The sequence below is a fragment of the Limanda limanda genome, chromosome 2 (genome assembly GCF_963576545.1).
Source record: "Limanda limanda chromosome 2, fLimLim1.1, whole genome shotgun sequence".
Taxonomy (NCBI): Eukaryota; Metazoa; Chordata; class Actinopteri; order Pleuronectiformes; family Pleuronectidae; genus Limanda; species Limanda limanda.
Genome location: NC_083637.1, coordinates 3,894,965 through 3,915,609, shown reverse-complemented (window position 1 = coordinate 3,915,609; position 20,645 = coordinate 3,894,965). Strand labels below are relative to the sequence as shown.

General features: G+C 40.1%; 2 protein-coding genes across 2 annotated transcripts; one reads left to right on the top strand and one right to left on the bottom strand.

Moving 5' to 3' along the window:
• The first annotated feature begins 2,583 nt into the window (after window positions 1-2,583).
• On the top strand, window positions 2,584-3,346 carry LOC132996660 (kallikrein 1-related peptidase b21-like). Its single transcript, XM_061066993.1, has 3 exons — window positions 2,584-2,623; window positions 2,821-3,007; window positions 3,151-3,346. The coding sequence occupies exons 1-3, from the start codon at window positions 2,584-2,586 to the stop codon at window positions 3,344-3,346; spliced, it is 423 nt and encodes a 140-aa protein (XP_060922976.1).
• A 4,051-nt stretch (window positions 3,347-7,397) lies between these two features.
• Window positions 7,398-19,623, bottom strand: rac2 (Rac family small GTPase 2). The gene is made up of 7 exons (XM_061086086.1): window positions 19,551-19,623; window positions 15,814-15,885; window positions 14,599-14,716; window positions 13,444-13,506; window positions 9,810-9,969; window positions 8,513-8,646; window positions 7,398-7,974 (listed from the first exon to the last, which is right to left on the bottom strand). The coding sequence occupies exons 1-6, from the start codon at window positions 19,583-19,585 to the stop codon at window positions 8,516-8,518; spliced, it is 579 nt and encodes a 192-aa protein (XP_060942069.1). The 5' UTR covers window positions 19,586-19,623; the 3' UTR covers window positions 7,398-7,974; window positions 8,513-8,515.
• Window positions 19,624-20,645: the final 1,022 nt, after the last annotated feature.

The following is a 20,645-nucleotide window of genomic DNA, read 5'->3' as shown; positions in this document are numbered from 1 at the left end:
TGCAATTCAACCATATTAGAAAGACAACAATACCATCCCTTTAAGAATCCATTAAACTGTGATGTTAATCCAGATAAAGCAGCTAATCCAGAAAATATTTGACTGTCTTTAACATTTTGAGTAAAAGGCTTAAAAAAAAAAAATTGTCAACAATTTCCCAGGTAATCATTCTGTTATTGTAAGGAAAAAAATATATGCATGCGTAGAGAAATGGTCAAATTACTCTGCAGTAGACACAGAGGTTTTTATCGGCTCTCATCAGCGGCGATGGAAACGTGACATCAGGGTGAATGTGATCATTTGGACATTTTCTTGTAATGTTGTCGTCCAACATCTCACCAGGGAAGAAAACTTTAAATGAAATGAAATAGCAAAGTTACATTGAAGTTCAGATACACTTGCTGCACAGACAATAGTACCCAGTGCTTCATGTGTTATCACACCTTCAGGCAAATTCAGGACTCAAGTTGTAGTTGCATATCAGTTACTGAGTGAAACATTTCCTTTTGCTATTGAACTTATCATCACAGCAAGAGGAGATATTTTACCAAGAAACTGATCAACTAACTTTAACAAGAGCCTTGTGTTTAATGTCTTATCTTCAGTTGAGACACACACACACACACACACACACACACACACACACACACACGCATGCACTCACGTACGCACGCATGCACACACACACACACACACAGCTACTAAAGATTAAACTGGAAGCCACATCATTTGCAGAGTAATGAAATGACTCAACAGCTGGTCAGACCTAACTTGTCTCTGGTTCTTTCAACACTAAACATGCTTGTGTATACAGTCATTCTATTGAGGACAAAATAAAAAATAAACTACAAAAGGAGACACAGTAATAAACTGCTCTACTTTCCCCTGTTCTGAAAATACAATGAACAATGTCACCTCCTTCTGTTCTGTCAACTGAAATAAAATGAGTAGCATTTCATCCGTGTCAGTTGTTTTCATGCTTTCACTTTCTAGTTTGTCGTGTCAGTTTTATACTTTTATTAAAGTTCCGCTCCATGTCCAAATGTTTGTGAGGAGAACATCAACAACTGGGCTCTAATTATACCTTGGATCATGAAAATGTGTTTTCTAATTCAGCCATTTTAGAAAAACAAACTTACCATCCCTTTAAGAATCCATTAAACTTTGGTGTTAATATAGATAAAGGAGCTAATCAAGGATTTATTTTACAGTCTTTAAGATTTTGAGTAAAGGGCTTTAAAAAAAACATTTTCACCAATTTCCCAGGTAATCACTCTATTGTCGTGAGGAAAAAAATCAGGCATAGTTGACCAAGTAACTGATCAACTATCTTTAACAAAAACCTTGTCTTTAATGTCTTAATTTCTGTTGACACACACACACACACACACGAACAGTTACTAAAGATTAAACTTAAAGCCACATAATTTTCAAAGTAATGAAATGACTCTGCAGCTGGTCAGAAACTTGGACTATGGGCAGAAAAGGTCTCTGGTTCGTCTCTGGTTCGACTCCACAGAGAAACAACAAAAAGATGAATCTGGATTGATCTGTCCAAAAATCCAAGAGGATTCTCCTTACCCTGTCTAGTGCCCCTGAGCAAGGCACCTTACTCCCCCAACATCTGTTCCCCGGGCGCCGTACATGGCTGCTCACTGCTCTGTGTGTCCTGCACCAGATGTGTTAAAAGCAGAGGTTAAATTTCCCTCCTTGCATGAGTGTGCTTGTGCATGTCTGTGCATGTGTTTGGGACAAATAAATGTATCTTAATCTTAATCTTAACTTGTCTTTGGTTCTTTCAAGACTAAAAATGAATGTGTATGCATGGGGTTAGAAAAAATACAATACACCCAAAAACAAAATAAAAGCACTCTATTAGTCTGAGGACCGAAGGGTTGTAATTAAGTGGTTTCATCATTATTTCATATTAATTAGATTCATAGAATATTGAACTATGAACTAATAAGGAGGCGTTTACAATCAGAAGTGCAGTAGCCTCTTACATAAATGTCACATTGAATAAACGATTCAGCAAACTTTATTCTTTTAACTTAGATTAGTCTGAATGAATTCAACACCCTTTCAACGGTGCCCTGAAAGCACATCAATCTTTACAATTCAATTTAAACAGCCTACCCCAAACTTATTTAGGATCAATGTAGTTAACCTGTTTGTTGGTCTTTCCAACAAAAGTTCAGTAGGTTATATAAATACTTGAGAAGTAATCGTAGAATATGTTTCAGCTGCATATAAAATACCTACAATATATACTTTCTTTACAAGATCCCAAATTTGTAGATCTTTGTTTGATGAACTTCACAAGTTCTTCCTCTGTACCTACATATAAGTACTGATATGTGATGTATTTGTTCAGCATTAGTACAATTTTTACACTGTAAGTTTATCTAAACTGTTATCCAAAAATTAGCATGGATGTGCAGGTTACTTTAGCCAATGGGGATGCGTCAGTAAATCTTCACAATGTGATTGGTGCCTCAGAGGCCGACGGGACAGCGTGAAAATATTTAAAAAGACACAACTGTTGCATCTGGAGGACAGTCACTGAGATGGTGAAGGACAGCGATGGCTCGTCTCACAACTCTTCTCTTTGCCCTGTGGCTTGGTGAGTAGGCAGCAATTCTCTCTGTGTTCTAGTTTCAACCTGTTTCAGTAAAGCAATGCATCACATTTCTGTCTTTTATCAACGTGTGAAAGTGAAGCATTTTGTGACATGACCGGGTCTGACCAAGAAATACTGCTGCTGTTTCTTTTTCTTTCTGTCAGATACTGTGATAAGATGTTGTTCTCTGTCTCATTCAGGTGTGACAGTGAGCACAGTGGTTGATCTGGAGAAGAGAGTCATCGGAGGTCATGATTGTGGACCAAATGAGCATCTGTACCATGTCATGCTGTATTCCATTAATGGAACACACGACGCCTTATGTGGTGGCTCTCTGATCAGTCCCCGGTGGATTCTGACTGCAGCTCACTGCTACAATCCTGGATGGTGAGAAAGTGCAACAACTTATACTGCAATGTCCTGATGCCACGGTCATTAATGGTTTGATGTAAAACTATGATTAATAACCAACAGTAACAAAACATGACCTGTTGACTCTGATTCAGTGATGTTTAATCCTATACTTGTAGGAATGTCACCGCATATATAGGAGTGAATCCTATACCTAATCAAAATCTTCGAAGTGTGGAAATCACAGGTCAACATGAGATCTTCACAGACGTGACCGGCCAGCAACACGACCTCATGTTACTGAAGCTGCCTAATCCAGAGCTAAATATCGATCCTGTACAACTTCCCAACTGTACAAATCCTCCCAACATGTGAGTTCTCATCCTTCCAGTGAACATTCGAAAATAAAAACTAGAATTAGTTAATAAACTACGTATAGTTTCAAAATATATTTTAATTTTGTTTTTTTGTTTTTTACAGCGGTGCTGTGGTTCAGGTTGCAGGTCAAGCTTCCACAACAGCTGGCCCAAATATGACAAAAGGTGAGATTAATGTTATTGGATTATTTATATGATCTTTTTTTCATTGTGTTCTTATTTTTTTAAAGACAAGTATTTCAATCCATCAGGTTTATCTTTGTCTTCATATTGTGTTGCTTAATTATACATAAATACTCATAGGTTCAATGTAATTTCTTAATAAGTATAATAATCTTCCAGTGGTGAGTTCACTGGTAAAAACTTTTCTTCTCCTCAGAACCTGGTTTTTCAAGAACTCTGCAATGTGCTGATATGGACGTCATGGTCTGTCCGGCGTACAATGGAGTATGGCGATATGAAAACTGGATCTGTACCATTAGAGCTGGCGTGGATGCATGTTGCGTGAGTACACATCTTCTAACTTTGTTTAGTTTCTTCAGCTTTAACGAGTGTCAATTGTTGGTTATAAACAGAAAAAATAAATTGAGCAAAAATTGCAATAAATCACGTATGTCTTTTACAGGGTGACTCTGGTGGAGGAGTGGTGTACCAGCACAGGATTTATGGTGTCATTAGAAGGGGTCATGCTACAGTTGTCGGTGGTTCCCCACTTAAGTCTATGAACCTCTGTCATCAGCCATACTTGGACTGGATCAATACGACTATCCACCAACCATGAGCAAATGCAGCTTCTGGTTAATGGTGAAATGTTCAGTTATTTAACAGAAATTTCATATCTAAATTTACAGTTGATGTCATTGTTTATTAAATCTTTTACCATTACTTGTTAATTCGTGAAATATTTGTTATACAATTGTAAAAACAAACAATTGTGCATTTTCCCATATGTCAATTCTAAAGATGGCTTCTGTTATCATACAGTCATTACATTGGAAACAAAACTATAACGGTAGACATAATAATAGTCTCTTCTTCTTTTACCTATATTATAAAGAAAATTATAAATTTGGCTTTCTTTTTCCAATGTTCTGTCAACTGAAATAAAATGAGTATCACTGCATTTGTGGCTTGTTGTTTTGAAGGTTTTAGTGTCAAAGTACACACATACTACAACTACACACATGAACACATTCCTGATCAGTGTAAAACTTCTTTAGTCAATGTTTTTTCTTACCTTTAGTACCAATGAATTTAAAAACTACATTAAAACATGGAAAGAGCATGTGTTATGGATTTATTTAACTTTTTCATGCATTGTTTATCTATTTAAGTTCATCTCCACGTGGAACACCTGTGGGAAGACAAAACAAATGCATCAAAATAGTTCAATCAACAACTCTGCTTTTGCTATAGCATGAGGATGTGTTTTGCATTTCACCATATTGAGAAGAAGACAGTAAAATCTCAGCCCAGGTTAAGTGCACTTTGTTGGGTGCTGTGCTGGTGATGCTGGTAGATAGAGTCTGCTTTTCCTCACAGAACTTATTTGTTGGACTTAAAAAGTAATTACAAACAGAAAAAACTCAAACCTTTAGTAAACAAGCACAACTGGGAAGTTTCAAATGTCTCACAACCTGAAAAATCTTTGCCTCACCACCCAGTGGCCCTGAAGAACCATGATAAACCACAGAGAGGTCCCCAGTGTCTGGTTTCTGTCCCTTCTGGTGTAGAAACATGATGACGTTCTCTGCCAGTGGAAACAACATCATTCTTGGTTACACTTGATTTACACACTAATGAAAACATGTGAACTTCATATTCAGTTTTGCTGATAGAGCACTGTAAACCTTTCCCACTGAACCTTTAAGTCAGTTTCACTCTCCTCCAGTTTATGGAGTGTAAGAGCAGAAACTGTTGGTAGGAATGGAAAACTCCCTTTGCATAAATGTGCACAGGTCCACAGCCAATAGGATCGTGTTGATAAGTGTTCGTGGTTTGACCGTCAGCTGCCACTGCTGAAACAGGAAGAAGGTGAATATAAGAGTCAGAACAATGAATCAACTGATGCTTCCTCTCTATCTGCTGTGGCTCAGTAGAGTATTCAAATGCTTTCTAAAAATTATACTGGTCACGCTTTGTTTTTACGATGCTGTGTTAAAGTACTTGTGTTTAAATTTCATAGTTTCACATTTGAATAGATTAAATCAGTTTCTCCATTTGTCTGTATGCAGTTCATCCTAAGTTTGGAGTCTGCATCCACTAGTAGAGCTATGAAACAATATCCTTATGTTCGTGCATGAAAATCTAATATTATCATCATCCATCCATCCATCCATCCATCCATCCATCCATCCATCCATCCATCCATCCATCCATCCGTCTCTTTACAGTGGGACTGCAGTTCTTGTTCTTACAGGCATCGTATTGATTAACCAAACTACCCTAAAACTGATATAATTACAGATATATTAAACAAGACTCCTGTTATCCAAGCAAGACTGAGGGTATTTATGCATCTCTCACGTTTAGTTTAATAGTGATTACATTTTTCTCGCAGTTTTATTTATTTTTCACATTGTCTAGCATTGTTTTCAGCCACATTCGAACTGACTGCACATTTCAGGAAGCGTGCTACGCTGGAACACATCATCAAGCATTGATCCTAACTGGAGAGCTGTCAGCCCAGCAATCAGCAAGTCAAGGATAATCTGGTTTGAAAAGGCTGCCCACCTCACTGCTGCATACCGGGATCAACACAGCACTAAGAGGAGGCTTTACGCTGCGGAGGAAGAGGAATTGATTTAATGCAGGGACATGTTTCTGTGATGAGCACTTCCCACATCCATACCCATTGTAGTCAAACTGACTGTAAACTGTCTTTGAAAGACATGTTCAGCTTATAAATACAGACCAATTACCTTGGTCTGCTGCTTGTGTCCTGCAAACCTTAAAGCACTGTATAGATCTATACAGTGCTTTAAAAAAAAGGTTTCTTTAAAATGGGCTGGACAATAGCGTGGTTTCATAAACATGCACTGGCCACGATTCTTTATAAACTAAAACCTACAATCCATCTTATTCATTCAGTAATGATTTATGAGGTTAAGATAAATGTTTGAACTCTTGTGGCCATTTACTGTTTTCTAAAAGTGTACTTATCATGATATGGTGGTGCCGTCATTGTGCATCTGATTGTGTATTCAACCCACACAGGATCATTTGTTCTCCCAGACACACACTTAAACAAATAATGAGCGATGTTGACCTTCATCTATTCCATGAATCAGTCTGTTTATCAGCCCGAACACAGAAGTCAGATTGATGCCACTGTCCCGGTGTCTCAGGCGAAGTGAGATGGATGATGTCTGTACCAGATGGTAGAAATGGGATCTGAAGCAGGGTAATGTTTGTGAGTCAGACACGTGCTGCTCATTCGTCTCACTGCTGTGGTGGTGCAGGTGATGATGATGATGATGATGATGTTGATGATGAAGATGATGAAGATGCATGTCCGACGCGGTTTTGTGGATTTGCATGTTGTGTCTCCCCGGCTGTGTCTGAAATCACTCCCTCACTATTCCCTACTTGATTTTATAGTGACTTCTACATAGAGATAACTTTACGCTGACGTCATTCTCACAGGATTTCGACGTACATCAACAAAAACAACAACGTCGGCCGGTGGAGAATCCCACAGTAAATGTTTATTTTACACTTAAACAAAAAAATCATATTGACTGATCATCTTTAAATATAGAAATAAACTTGTTTCCTGCGGTTTGTGCTGCGATGCGCTTCTCTGCTTCTATTTACATATGTACGACGTGTCACAACATTCAGAAACCACCACAACAAGGCAGACTCACTATGGTGCGCTATAGTGAGTGATTTAGGACACAGCCGCTTTGTCCTCGTAGGTTTTCTCCCACAATCCACTGGGGTTATGCTAATTAGAGTCTCTTAATTGACCTGACTGAGAAAGATAGTTGCAATACCCTGGCCTCCTGTCCCGGGTGTCCCCCACCATGATGCTTGAAAGGATAATGTTAAAGATACAGATCTTTTATTTTCATATCACAACAAAGGATACATTAGTCAATAATTGTTAATTGAAAAACATTGTTCACTTCCCTACTTATACAAAGCTATATCCTAATCCTTATTCTTAATCGTTAGCGCTCGTACCTCAACAGCTGAAAGCACATCATCAGATAATTGTACTGCAGCTCCATGTTTTCACTCGACGGTTATTCAAGAGGCACAAGACACCTTTATTTACTCTGGGCCCCAGAAGTGCTGTGTAACAAAAGCAGGAAGTGTGGATTCATCTACAATCTGTGATGTGGGTGATACACTCCAATAAAATGGTCTTATCTTACAGAGATGTGGTAAATGCTGCTGCTGAGTATATAAAATTAACCATAAGATTCAGTCTCGCTGTTCAGAAAGTATTGTACCATCTTTTTTACGACTGCAAAAGCATTTTTGTTTGTTTTTTTAACTAGTGGAAATCTAGTTGTGTTTTTTCTCTTAGAAATATTACAGACATTTCAAATGTTCTTCTTGAAACCCGGGCTCAGCAGTTTGAATCTCTTCCTCTCGTCTCCCTGGTCCTGGAAGAATCTGTAAAAACAACAAACGACCAGATGAGGTGATGATGCTGATGCATGACAGTCAGTGTATCGGTATATTGAATTATCAGCAGGGTGCAATCACGTCTGTAATTACTATATGGTAATTTGAAGAAAAAAATGAAAAAGCTCCAACTTGGATCCTTTGTTTTTAATTTGGACTTTGTTATTCAGTTGTTAATGTTCCTCCTGTGGAGAAAAGGCTTACTGGTTTGTTCCCTTTCATTTTCCACATCACTACATTAAATCTGTCCTCCACCTGACAAATTGAAAATCTGCCTTGGAGAGACAGTTAATTACCCTGTGTCTGTGATTGCAACTTTTATTTCACATGTCAAACGTGAGACTTTATTTTCAGAGGTCACTCCATCGATATCTCACTCTCTCTCTGTCTTTGTCTTGTCAATTTGTGTTACAGACATTTTCTTTCCCTTGTAAGTTGTGTAGACTTCAGATCCAGGGAAAGGAAATGAATGAATGAACCATTGCTCCCACACTTTGCTCTGGCTTTGACCTTTTCAGTTTCTCACCATTTACAGCAGTGAGCAGGGCTTCTTCTTGACCTTGGTGGGCTGGGGGCAGAGCACGGCCCGGATGGCCTCATCAAACACAGTCTTCAGGCCACGCTGGGTCAGAGCCGAGCACTCCAGGTATTTCACTGCGTCTGTACATGTAAACAAAACCAGGCAGGTGAGACTGAATGCAAGGGTATCAGGCGGAGGTGTAGAAAATAATACTAGTGCATCTAAATGTGTGTTTTAGGCGTGTTTGAAAAGAAACGCTGCGTGACCATTCATGACGACTGGGCAGCGCCTCAGAAGTGGAACCTCCACCGCCCCCTGGTGGCTGTCTTCAACCAGAGTCAGAACCTCTGCCAACTCCAGTGAAGATTAAGATTAAGATACATTTATTTGTCCCAAACACATGCACAGACATGCACAGACACACAGAGCAGTGGGCAGCCATGTGCGGCGCCCGGGGAGCAGATGTTGGGGGTGCCTTGCTCAGGGGCACTAGACAGGGTAGGGAGAATCCTCTTGGATTTTTGGACAGATCAATCCAGGTTCGTCTTTTTGTTGTTTCTCCGTGGAGTCGAACCAGAGACGAACCAGAGACCTTTTCTGCCCATAGTCCAAGTTTCTGCCACTAGTCCACCAATCTTTAGGGTCAGAGTGCACCTTCAACTGTTAAGGTTTTTGATTCAGGTTTGTTTTGGTGAAATGTCATGATGGGGTTTACAAACTAATCTTAATGGTATCAGTTGAGGCAGAACCAGGAATCAACTTCTGGAATCGTTAATTTTCTACAAACATGTGTGTGGCTCTACGTTCCCGACAAATCTTGTCTTGTCTTACTTTCTTCTGAAATATTTAGAAAATTTGTCCTCAAGATGCTTTGTTGGCATTTGATAAAATCAGTGGGGGGATATTTAATTGTTTTATATTTATTAAGAATGTTTTACATGTGTTGTATCACCAATTTGTAAAGGTCTGACCAATATAATATTTAAAAAATCTGTCATTACTTCTGTGGTCTGAAATTGGAAATCCTCTAAAGTGCAGCTGCTCAAAAAGTGTTTTTACTCTCTCACAACTTCTCAGGACGTATTGATCACCGGTGACTTTCATCTTGAAGACAGCGGGTTATCGACCACGTCCAATCCACTCACATGTGCTTACACTGTCCGTAGAGTCGATATCACCAAAGCGATGGCACCAGATCAACCAACATCAGAGGCAAAGCTAATGTGTGGACCACATTCTCTCTACATCTACAGAGGCCACAGTCAAACAAGACCTGAGAGAACCTCATCAGAGTGTGACTGACCTATATCCTTTGCCAGAGCCAGGCCGTGAGGATAGGTGATCGGTGCGAGCTTCTTCTCCTTCAGCTTCTCGATGGTGTCCTTCTCGTCCCGCAGATCCAGCTTGGTGCCCACCAGGATGATGGGTGTGGAGGGGCAGTGGTGACGGACCTCCGGGTACCACTGGAATCGGACGGAGGCAAACACAGAGGGGGAGAAGAAAGAAGACAATTGGAATGAATAGGAAGTTAGATGAGGGAGTTTTTAGGAATTGTCATTAAATAAGAACATTTTAAACATTTAAGAAGGAGAAGAATAAATGGCTGTAATTCAGTGTTTAGGCCCCAAGTTGAAGTATTTTATTTTCAGTCCTGTATCAACGTCTTTCTATCGCTCACCCAGTATCTCCCTTCTTTTTCCCTCTGATCTCTCCTTCACTTGTCCCTTTTCTCCCCTCGTACGTCCTGTCTCTCACTCTTCTCTTTGCCTCTTTCATTCTCCCACCATCCATTTCCCTCGGTGAGCAAATTAAAGATCAGTATCGGCTGGAGGAATTAAGTCGATTCTCTTTTGGCGCTCGCACACCAGCGACTGTCGTAGTTTGGGGATTTGGCAAATCCAGGCTGAGGAGTGGTGTTCACACGAGTGACATGTGGGGGATTGTGGGTAAAACCTGATGAATCATACTGCTGCTCTTTAGACTCAGTTTTCAACTGTCTCAATGTGAAGAGCTAAAAGTTTTAACCACTCTGAACTTAAACATATGTGAATTAAATTCTGACATCTCTCCTTAGTTGATATCAGTTTTTCAAGAGTGATTTACTGAGATCAGATTTGATCTCAGGTTTGGATTTTCGTTTAGATCGATATGACTTAAACACATCGCAAATAATCAGGTTGATCGTTCTAATTTGTGTTATTACTTGAGAAGGTTAACATCACTTTCCTCAGACTGTCCATTGCTGCAGCTCCTCCTTTCAGCCTCTGTCTGAAACACTTAGTTTCAGCTCCTGTCTCTTTATCTACTTTTAAATGAACCTTATATTTGACTTCTCTCAAGCCTCTGAGATTTGACTCAATAAATTAATTTAATCTGACCTTACAGCGTAAAACAAAGTCCCACTCAACAGAAGACGTAAAGAATTCCACTAATGTTCACTGTTAAATCTCTACCTCAGGTGAACAGGGATAAAAACCGAGCGGGATTGTTTGTGTAATTTATCTTCTTTCACTTTTCATGTTTTCCTGTTGTGCATCAGTCGTGAAATAAAAGATCTAATTTCCTTTTAATGACACAAAATGGTTGTTGTTGAACGCCACACCAATCTGTCTCCTCTTTTCTCTCGCTGGACCGTGCGTCATGTGATGCAGCACAGTGTGAATACAGTCTGATTGGTGAAGGATGGAGGTTGCGTGAACAGGAGGCTGCTAATCTATACTCCAGCGTGTCATTTCCCTTTGATTCGCTCGACATTTAGCTGCTCAGGCCGCTCGCTGTCGATACTCGTTAACCTCTACACACGAAAGACAAATGAGCTTTCTAAAACTGATTAAAGAAGGATTGTGAAGCTGTAAACCAGACACAGCCTCGGAATTAGAGGCCGAACAACCTGGAAATGGGATCGGATGCAGATGGCGATATGAGGAAGTGAAGACTTTCTGATATATATTGAAATTCAGCTCTGTTTTTCTGAATTAAAGGAACGGCCGAGTTCTAAATGCCAAGAGAAGCTCTCGTTGAGTTTGATCCAGTTTTATTTTGGTCTGAGACATTGAGAGATGCCAGGACTTTGGTCTCGTTAATTCAGAATCGTGTGCAATATGTTTCTGTATGGACATATACGGATGTCACTATTCAAAGGGTTTTAAAAGACCCCGAAGATGCTGTTAATAAAACATGAAAACACCCAATTAGGGAAAACAGTGGCGGTTGTTGTCATGACCACATGAGCTCATACTTCAGTCTCCTTGTGAAGCCACATTCAAATTCACTTTTATCCGGATCCACACCAAATTGCACACTCTCATAAATATCAGTCCCCTTGATGATGTCTGATTTTCAGTTTTTCATTTAGATCCACATGTTATTCCCTGAGAAATCAAGGAAAATGTGAAAAAAAAGATGATCTCATAATGATGAAGAAAGTCGGATCTGCCCTCTGATCCACATCGAAAATTCAAAGAGTCGATCGTCTCTCTCCTTCCGTCCTCTTCCCACTATATTGAAGTTTAACCAGCGTTGATTCATTTTTTTGTACCTCCTCATAACCTGCTCCTCCTTTTAAATTCCTTCCTCGGCATTTCATCTAGCAGGTCCCACTTCTCCGCTACCTCTCCAGCTCCTTGTTACCATGGCGACTTACTTGGGATTCACACTGAAGGACGCAGCCGCGGTGAATCTCACTAAAAGCAAGTCTGATCAACATTCACGACGTCACCCCCCTTTGTCTTCCTATAGGACGGACTGGGCTGAATGAAGATGTGCGACTGGTTTGGAGAGAGGTCAATGAAGGAGCTGCCGTTGAAGCTCGGCTCGTTAAAGCTCGTGCATGAAAGCGTTAACCTCGAGAGCACTTCATTAGAGAGTGGCCCGAACATGAAAGGTCTCGTCTCACGATGAAGCTGGGGTCTTCTCGTTAACCCGCATGACGCTGAATAGGAATAAGCAGGAGTGGAACATGGAGGGGGGGGGGACGGAAATCACAAGTCTATGAACCTGAGAGGACCAATCACTCATTTAGAATATCAATCTGCAACAGTTTTGATTATTGATTAACAGATGTTTTTACCATTATACATTTTAATATGTTAAATTGATGTTAAAGGTCCAGTGTGTAAGATTTAGCTGGAAGGATCTATTGGAAGAAACTGAATTTATCTAGATTTTACAAATTGTTTTTTTCTTTATCCTAGAACGGGACCTTTATATTTAAATACTTTATATTACAATACTTTTTATTTACATAAGGAGCGGGTCCTCTCTTTTTACAGTAGCCTAGACTGGACAAACTAAACCTTTTGAGTTTTTATGACAACTAAAGGGTATTCGGCTGCAACATGACACTTCACCACTAGATGTCACTAAATTCTACACCCTACACCTTTAGGTTAATGTTAACATTAAGTTGAACAGAAATAAGCTAATTTGATTGATCCCAGACAAACTGCATTTAACATTCTGACAGATTTTTGTCATCGATTAAACCAAAAATGTATAAATTGATGGATGAGTTTTCAGGACGCTGGAAGTAGTGTTGCTGAAGGGGCTGCAGCACCCCTCACTGGCAAAGGGCTGCAACTGCATGTGTTTTAGCTATAATGTAAATATAACTGTGATTTAACAAAACAAAAATAGAAGATCATAACTTGTGTGACTTCAAGTAGATGTGGTTTGTTCTTGTGAATCATTGTGTGGTTAACTCCCCCTCATTGTTCACCGGTCAGACACAGTGTTGGAGAATATCATAGATGACACATAATGTGCTGATGCACACTGGAACAAGTCCTGTCCAAAAGTCTTGATTATTAAAAACATGTGTAGGAAAATAAGCAACAATCAAGTTTCTTCCGTGTGATACCGACAGTCAGGGATATTGATCAGCTCTCCCTCGATATAGGATATATATAAATGTGTAGTTTTTAGGTTTGGAGACTCACCTTAGCTCTGACGTTCTCGTAGGAGGCCGGGCTCACCAGGGAGAAACAGATCAGGAAAACATCCTGCAGGGAAACGAGGGGAGGAGGAAGAGGAGAGACGATGAAGAGATACTGAAGATGAACAACCAGAAGGTGAAGATGAGATAGATTTGACCAAACTGAAGCAGCCTGAGCAGGAATCGGTAAAACGTATTGTTTTCATGATTTCTAATGTTTTTTTAAAAACCATTAAACTTATAGCAATGTGCTTTTACCCCTCATCACTTGTGTCTCATGAGATTGATTTATCTTATCACTTCACCCGCCAGGGAATAATAACCACTCCATCTCCATGACAACTGGGCAGGTGATGCCAATAAAGGGACACATTTCGGGACTGTAAACGTAACCGTGTGTGATTACGTTTTCACTAAATTACAGAATTCAATCAATTTTTTGGAATGAAGTACACGTCACATGATTTCCTCTTGTTTCATGGAGAAACTGGAGAATACTCTCACACTGAGAAGTATCTCTCACATATGTAGATATTGTTTATATGTACAGAATATATGTGTGTGTGTGTGTGTGTTTGTGTGTGCGTGTTTCACTCATTTCCTTTATGCTGTTGAACATATTTCAATCTGTGTATTGATCTAGAATCTTCAATTCAAACTCTTGCTGAGCACGTGATGCTGATGAGGACCACAGCCGGTGGAAAGAAAGCTCTGGACAAACCACGTAAGTCACCAATTCAAATCACTCTGGGTTTCATGGAGAAACATCTCGATTCGAATAGCATCTTTCATAATCGTGAAAAGGCCTATTGCATATTTTCACCTGTCGATAAATATGTGTGCCTTTCATTTCTGTTTCCTTCAGGTCGTTGCTTTGCTAAGCTACGGTCACATCTCCCATTACTAAGTTCCAGATGAAATTCCTATCTGTGTGTTTCCGCTTCCTCAGTAACTTCTCCTCTTTTCTTGTCTTGTCTTTCCCTGTCTTTGAATTTAATGAGACATGCGACCGGGTGCTGTATTTTTGTATTGATCAGGAACTCTGTGAAACCAGCGGGAGACAAAGTGTGTCTTATATTCTCTATTGAACTCTGACTCCCTACATCCATCCATCTATCCAGCTATGAGTGTGTATTTGTGTGTGTGTGTGTGTGTGTACCGTCTGTGGGTAGGACAGCGGGCGGAGCCTGTCGTAGTCTTCCTGTCCAGCTGTATCCCACAGGCCCAGGTTGACTGGTTTGCTGTCCACCATCACATTAGCCGAGTAGTTGTCAAACCTGTGGGGAGCCAGAAGGTCAGCGGTCGATCAATCAGCCGCCTCCAGAGTCAGACAGTCATTTAAAGGCAGATTCCAAACCATCAATCATTTGATTGGTAATACAAATGTCACGGTGGGTGTTTAGAAGTAGACGGAGAGCAGGAGCTGGTTATTAGAGAAGCTCATTAAAAACGGTGAGATTCTTTCTTACAGAAAATAACCACAGGGTCTGTGATGCTAACGCAGCACTGCCTCCATGTGGAGACACTGAAACACCATCTGCTGTGTGTGTGTGTGTTATTACCATTTCATATAAAGCTGAATTATAATTGCTATTAATATGATTATTATTGTTGTTAGCTGACGCCTACAGGTATATTACTCCCTGGCTAAGATGATTTTTTGTCTTATGTCAGGCATAAGTTGAATTATCTGTTTATATAATATATCTACATAATGTTTTTCTTTACCTAACTATATTTTATTTGTATATCTATTTCAGGACAATATAATAATGATAATTTGGATTCATATAAAAACCTTTTCATGGTACCAAGTTTCCTTCACACAGTAAAAAACAAAGACGGTCAGAAATGAAATATCTTTTCTTTTTCAAGCTTTTGTGAACAGGCAAGTTTTAAGGAGTTCTACTTTTACTCCATTTGATTCCTCACATCACCTTTATTAAATAAGTTCGGTAATTAATTCCTTCCTAAAAAGATCGAATAATTGCAAACAAAGCAGCAGCACTTTGTGGAATCATTCACTCTCTGTATTTACTGTAGCTGCAGGGGGGTTTAATCAGGCGGCTGCCAGTCCGAACCTGTCAGACATCTGCACGTGTACTGTGTGTGTGCGTGTGTGTGTGTGTGTGTGTGTGTGTGTGTGTGTGTGTGTGTGTGTGTGTGTGATATTACGACATGAGCAATGCATGTGTGTTCATAATGATAAATCCTTGTAGGTGCAGCTACATATTCAATTGTTGTAATTTTACTGTTTTTCATTTACATTCAGACAGAGAGAGAAAGAGAGAGAGCACGTGTGTGTGTGTGTGTGTGTGTGTGTGTGTGTGTGTGTGTGTGTGTGTGTGTGTGTGTGTGTGTGTGTCATACTCACACAGTAGGAATGTATTCCCCGGGGAAGGCATTGGTTGTGTAGCTGATGAGGAGACATGTTTTTCCGACAGCTCTGAATCAAACAAGTAAAAACACATTTTTTTGATGAAGACAAAAACAACGACTGAGGCCATAAAGTCTGAAGCAAGAGAGAGAGAATACAAGGGGGAGGGATACAATCGTGGTTCCACCTCCAAAATATTTATATATATAAATAACAACAGTATATAATGCGATGATACTATTTTTCACTCTGTTCTTCTTTTTGAAGCATCGAGCAGCGACAGGAAATGATGCAACACGTGAACCGACATCACTCACACTATGACTTCAAAATGCCGCTGCCGCTCAACTGTGAGCGGCTCGTCCCTTTCTCTTGGTGCAATGCATTGTGGGACAGTTTTCATCAGTCACACGCCCTGACATCTCTGAGTTTAGGCCCCGGCTGGTCCACAGGGCATCAGAGGTCAACTCTGGTTTGGATTTTAAGATTCCAGGGGCACAGCGAGGTAGAGCCGATCAAACAAGTATCGACTGGTCTCCTTCTTATTTTGTTCCAGAGCTTTGCTGTCAGCGTTTCAAGCACATCACCAGAACTCATCTTTACACACACACACACACACACACACACACACACACACACACACACACACACACACACACACACACACACACACACACACACACACACACACACACACACACACACACACACACACACACACACACACAGAGAAATGCATCTCCAGCAAGGGAAGCTCATCTCGAAAAGCTCAGGAACCCAAATCCCCAAATGTTCTGCTTTTGGTTTGTTTGTAAGGATGAAATTTACCTAAAGTATAGAGTAAAAAGTTTAAATTACAGGTTAAATCGGTTTTATAGACGAATATTTAAATTCAAGATTAAGCTCTTGGGTTTGGCTCAAGTCTTTTGTCGAACGATGACTTCTGTAGTTTTAGTTTTGCAGTTTTTTAGGATCGAGACTTTGTTCGTACGACGACAGTGAGAGGTCAAAAGTAAAGTTTTTATTATTAGGATTGGGGAGTGTGTTCTGTCACAAGTATAGACATACCATGTGTGTGTGTGTGTGTGTGTGTGTGTCTGTCTTTTTGTGGTTGTGTGTGAGCGATAAAAAGGAACTGATCTGTTTCAAAAGCTGAAAACAGGAACAAGCCAAAGTGAAGAAGAAGAAAAAAAACCGTCCACTCCTGATCTCTCTCTGTCCGCTCTCTATCTGGTTTTCCATCAAAGTTCCTCTCCTCCTCTCACACCATCCCTCGTTATCTGCTTTTATCTCAGCCATCTCTTCAGAGGAGAGTCATTCTCGCTCTGTCACTGTTTCCGTCTCATTTTCATCTCCTCTTCCTTGTTTCTGTCTTTGGGTGCAGCCTCTTGCTTCGTCAGCATCGCGTCAAAACACAACTTATCTCCATTTTGTGCATCTTTACTCGAGACACCCCCGTTTTCCTCTGCTTGGTCCAGTCCAAAAAAAAGACAGTATGCAGGAAACAAATCTGATCATGTTTGTTCACATGAAAGTAGTTTTATATCTTTTTATCTTTGGCCTTAAAGCAGCTTTGTTCAAATGAGTTTGATGGTAGATCAGTTAAAAACCAGAGTTTATCTCCAATTTTCAGGAGGAAACTTTTGAAATATGAAGAGTTCTGAACAGAGTTTGGTGGATTTGTTACAGCACCAGCTCTTCTGGTTCAGGAAGCCGGGGATTATGGGTAATATCTCCTTCATGTTTGTTGACATGACACAACTCTTTTCTTTTTCTGTATCAGCTTGATCCATCTCTTCAGATAAGCTGCCTGACGTTTACAAGGTCTGAATGTTCCAAACCAAAACTACAATTCATCCAAAAAGCCAAATAATACGACAGTGTTTCAAAACAATAAAATGTTCTTTTCCTTCTTAATTTATCGCGGAGGACACACACTAGTATTTAAAATACTGTGATGTTATTTAGCTTTTTTTGATTAATTTGAGTTTGCCAGCATGAGCTTGTTCGTGTGTTACGAGATTTTCAAATCAGGGTTTAACGTTTTTAATGAGGGCATTGTGAGTATTGTTGATCCATTAAACATGGACGTGTTACACAAGGTTTGTGTATCAGCAGCTCACTGTTGTTTCTATAGCTTCCTCCTCTGTCGCTGTTAACGGCAGCTTCACATCTCTTCAGTCTCACAGAGAGACGTCGACACGTGTTCACACACAAACAGCTGCAGGGGATGAAGCTTCTCTGCTGTCTCAACAAAATTCAACTTCTTTGTTTGGTGGAAATCCCCAAATGACACAAATAAAGTCAAAACTATTTCTATATTAATAAGCAGTGACTTGTCACGCCAACGCCAGCTACAACTGAAAAGTTTCTGGCCGATCTCAGAAGTGCTGCATGGTCGGTTCTGTGAAGCTCCTTCATGGGTTTTCAACTATATTCTGAATTTATCTTTTTGTCATCCAGCAATTTCAGAAAACAGTCAAATTACTACTTTCTGCTGTGATTGTCCAGATGTGCACAGCTGTGGATGAATAAATAAATGAGGTGTGGTGCCTCACAGACAAAAGTTCAGGTTGGACAAAGATCGATGACTTGGTCAAATTTACTTAAACATGTTGTCCCTGAATATTTAAAACCACAACAGGATTATTCCTCAAACTTAACCAGGTGCTCTGAATGTCTAAAAAACATTTATGATGCTGTTCTCACTCAAAATAGATCGGCAATTCAGATGGAAAACTAAAATATCTGTCAACAATTCACTACAACTTTAATTTGATCGCATTTACATTTCCCACCAAAACATATGTGGTGTTGTGATCATAGTTAAAAACAAAAATGTAACTTTTAGGAGATTGGATAAATTCTGAGATAAAAAGCCTTAATTTCTTCGACCACTAGAGGGATTTGTCACTTTGACGTTTGACGTTTGACTTTTTTTGGGGAACTTTGCAACTCTCTTTTAGTGTGTTCACCTAAATAAGTCATGAAAGCTTAACTTTATAGTTTTAAATCACAGTGTCACTAACAGGAAGCTCAACACACACAGTCCTGTAAAGCGTGCGCCCTGCAAGTGTCTAATTTAATTTATCGATCACGCCGCAGCAACGACTTCACCACTTCCGCTTCACAATTTCCCATCACGACAAATGACACTGCTGCTCCACCTTAAAGGACAGAGAGTGTGTAGAAGTTTGAATCTTCTGAATCTTTAGACGGTGCTGAAGGTTTTTTTAATTCTAAAGAGTTTAACAACGTCCAGCTTTAACAAAGTAGAGCCTCCATTTTCTTTTTCTTGTGTAATCTAATGGTTTCTCTTCTGGAGCTCCTCTTTCTTCTTTGGTTTTTCTATCTGCAGTGAGATTCTCTGCTCGGAGCCGGCCCAGCGTTACAGCATTTCCCTGCATGTCGTGGCCTGTCCTCCTCATCAGGCCCCATCACTGTGAATCAGCGCTGTCAAACACACGCCTACAGCTCGACACGTCTCCCCGGACACACTCTGTTCTCTCGTGAGTTTTGAAGAGTCCGGGAGTTTTGTCTTTTTAGCAAACACGTTAAAACACAAGTTGCTCAATCTATGAAGAAGAAAAGCCCCCTCAACTCTGAGGCCGAGGCCCCAAGCAGCCCCATCACACACCGGCTTGAGTTAACACCTCAAGATTCCACATCTTGAGGTCCATCTTGATTTAAGTTACAGCAAAGTAGATAAAGTTGAAGATAAATAAATGTCGTACCCATCTCCCACGACCACACACTTGATCGCCTGCATCCTGTTCCGCTCAGCTTCGTCTGTGCTCGCTGACAGAAACACAGTCGGGGGGGAAGGTGCAAACACGACAGGAAACTGTTACCTCCCTCGCTCCCCTCCCTCTGCTGCCTCTCTTTCTTCCTCCCTCTCTCTCTCTCTCTCTCTGTCTCTCTCTCTCTCCCTTCACTTCTGCACTCATCTCTCCTTCCTGTGTTGTGTTTGTGTGTCGTCTCCTAATCAGCACAACTTGTGTCATCGGCAGGTGAACGGTGTAAAGCACACTACAAGTGAGATGGAAGAGGTTGCAACAGGTCGAAGGTGTGAAAATGGACGTGAAGGGTTTCGTAAGGGGGAAGAAGCTGAAGGGCTTTTTTTGAAACTTCCTCCTTTTGCAATCATATGCACACACACTCACACGCCAACACAGTAACACACAAACACACACACACAGCAGTGTCTCCATGACTACACAGGACAGTACGTTGATTTCCTGAAGACCAACTCTAACATCAACCATAGTTTCTGCTTGTTTAAACCGAACTTTAATCAAACCGACACCTTAAAACATCATCAATCTTCAAGTTAAAAACGTACATTATGGGGACCCATACGGAAGACAAATGTGTGTGTGTGTGTATAAATAGATTTAGGTCCCCACAACATGAGTAATACCTTAAACCAATACCAATCCAAGCCACACAAATTCACACACATGTCTGATTCTGTAGTTTAGTTTATGGAGTTTAGGAGTTTAGAGTTAAAATATGAAAAACGTGTTTATTGCAATGTTAAAATCTGAATTGTCTGAATTCATATCAAAATTAAATGGGTTCTTTGACCAGAACCCCATCTCTCCACCAAGTATGTCGTTAAAAAATAAGTTGATTCACTTTTTAAAGGTATTTTTAAAGCAAAGAAATGAACAGAACGACAGAGATTAACCTTCTTCACTAAACACAAAGACATAAAGTTTGTTATAAATGGTTTAAGTTAAAGGATCCATGGAAAGTGACCTGTTGCAACACAAATGTTCACACACACACTCGTATTAACTGTGATGTCCTTCTGCTTCCACTAGAGG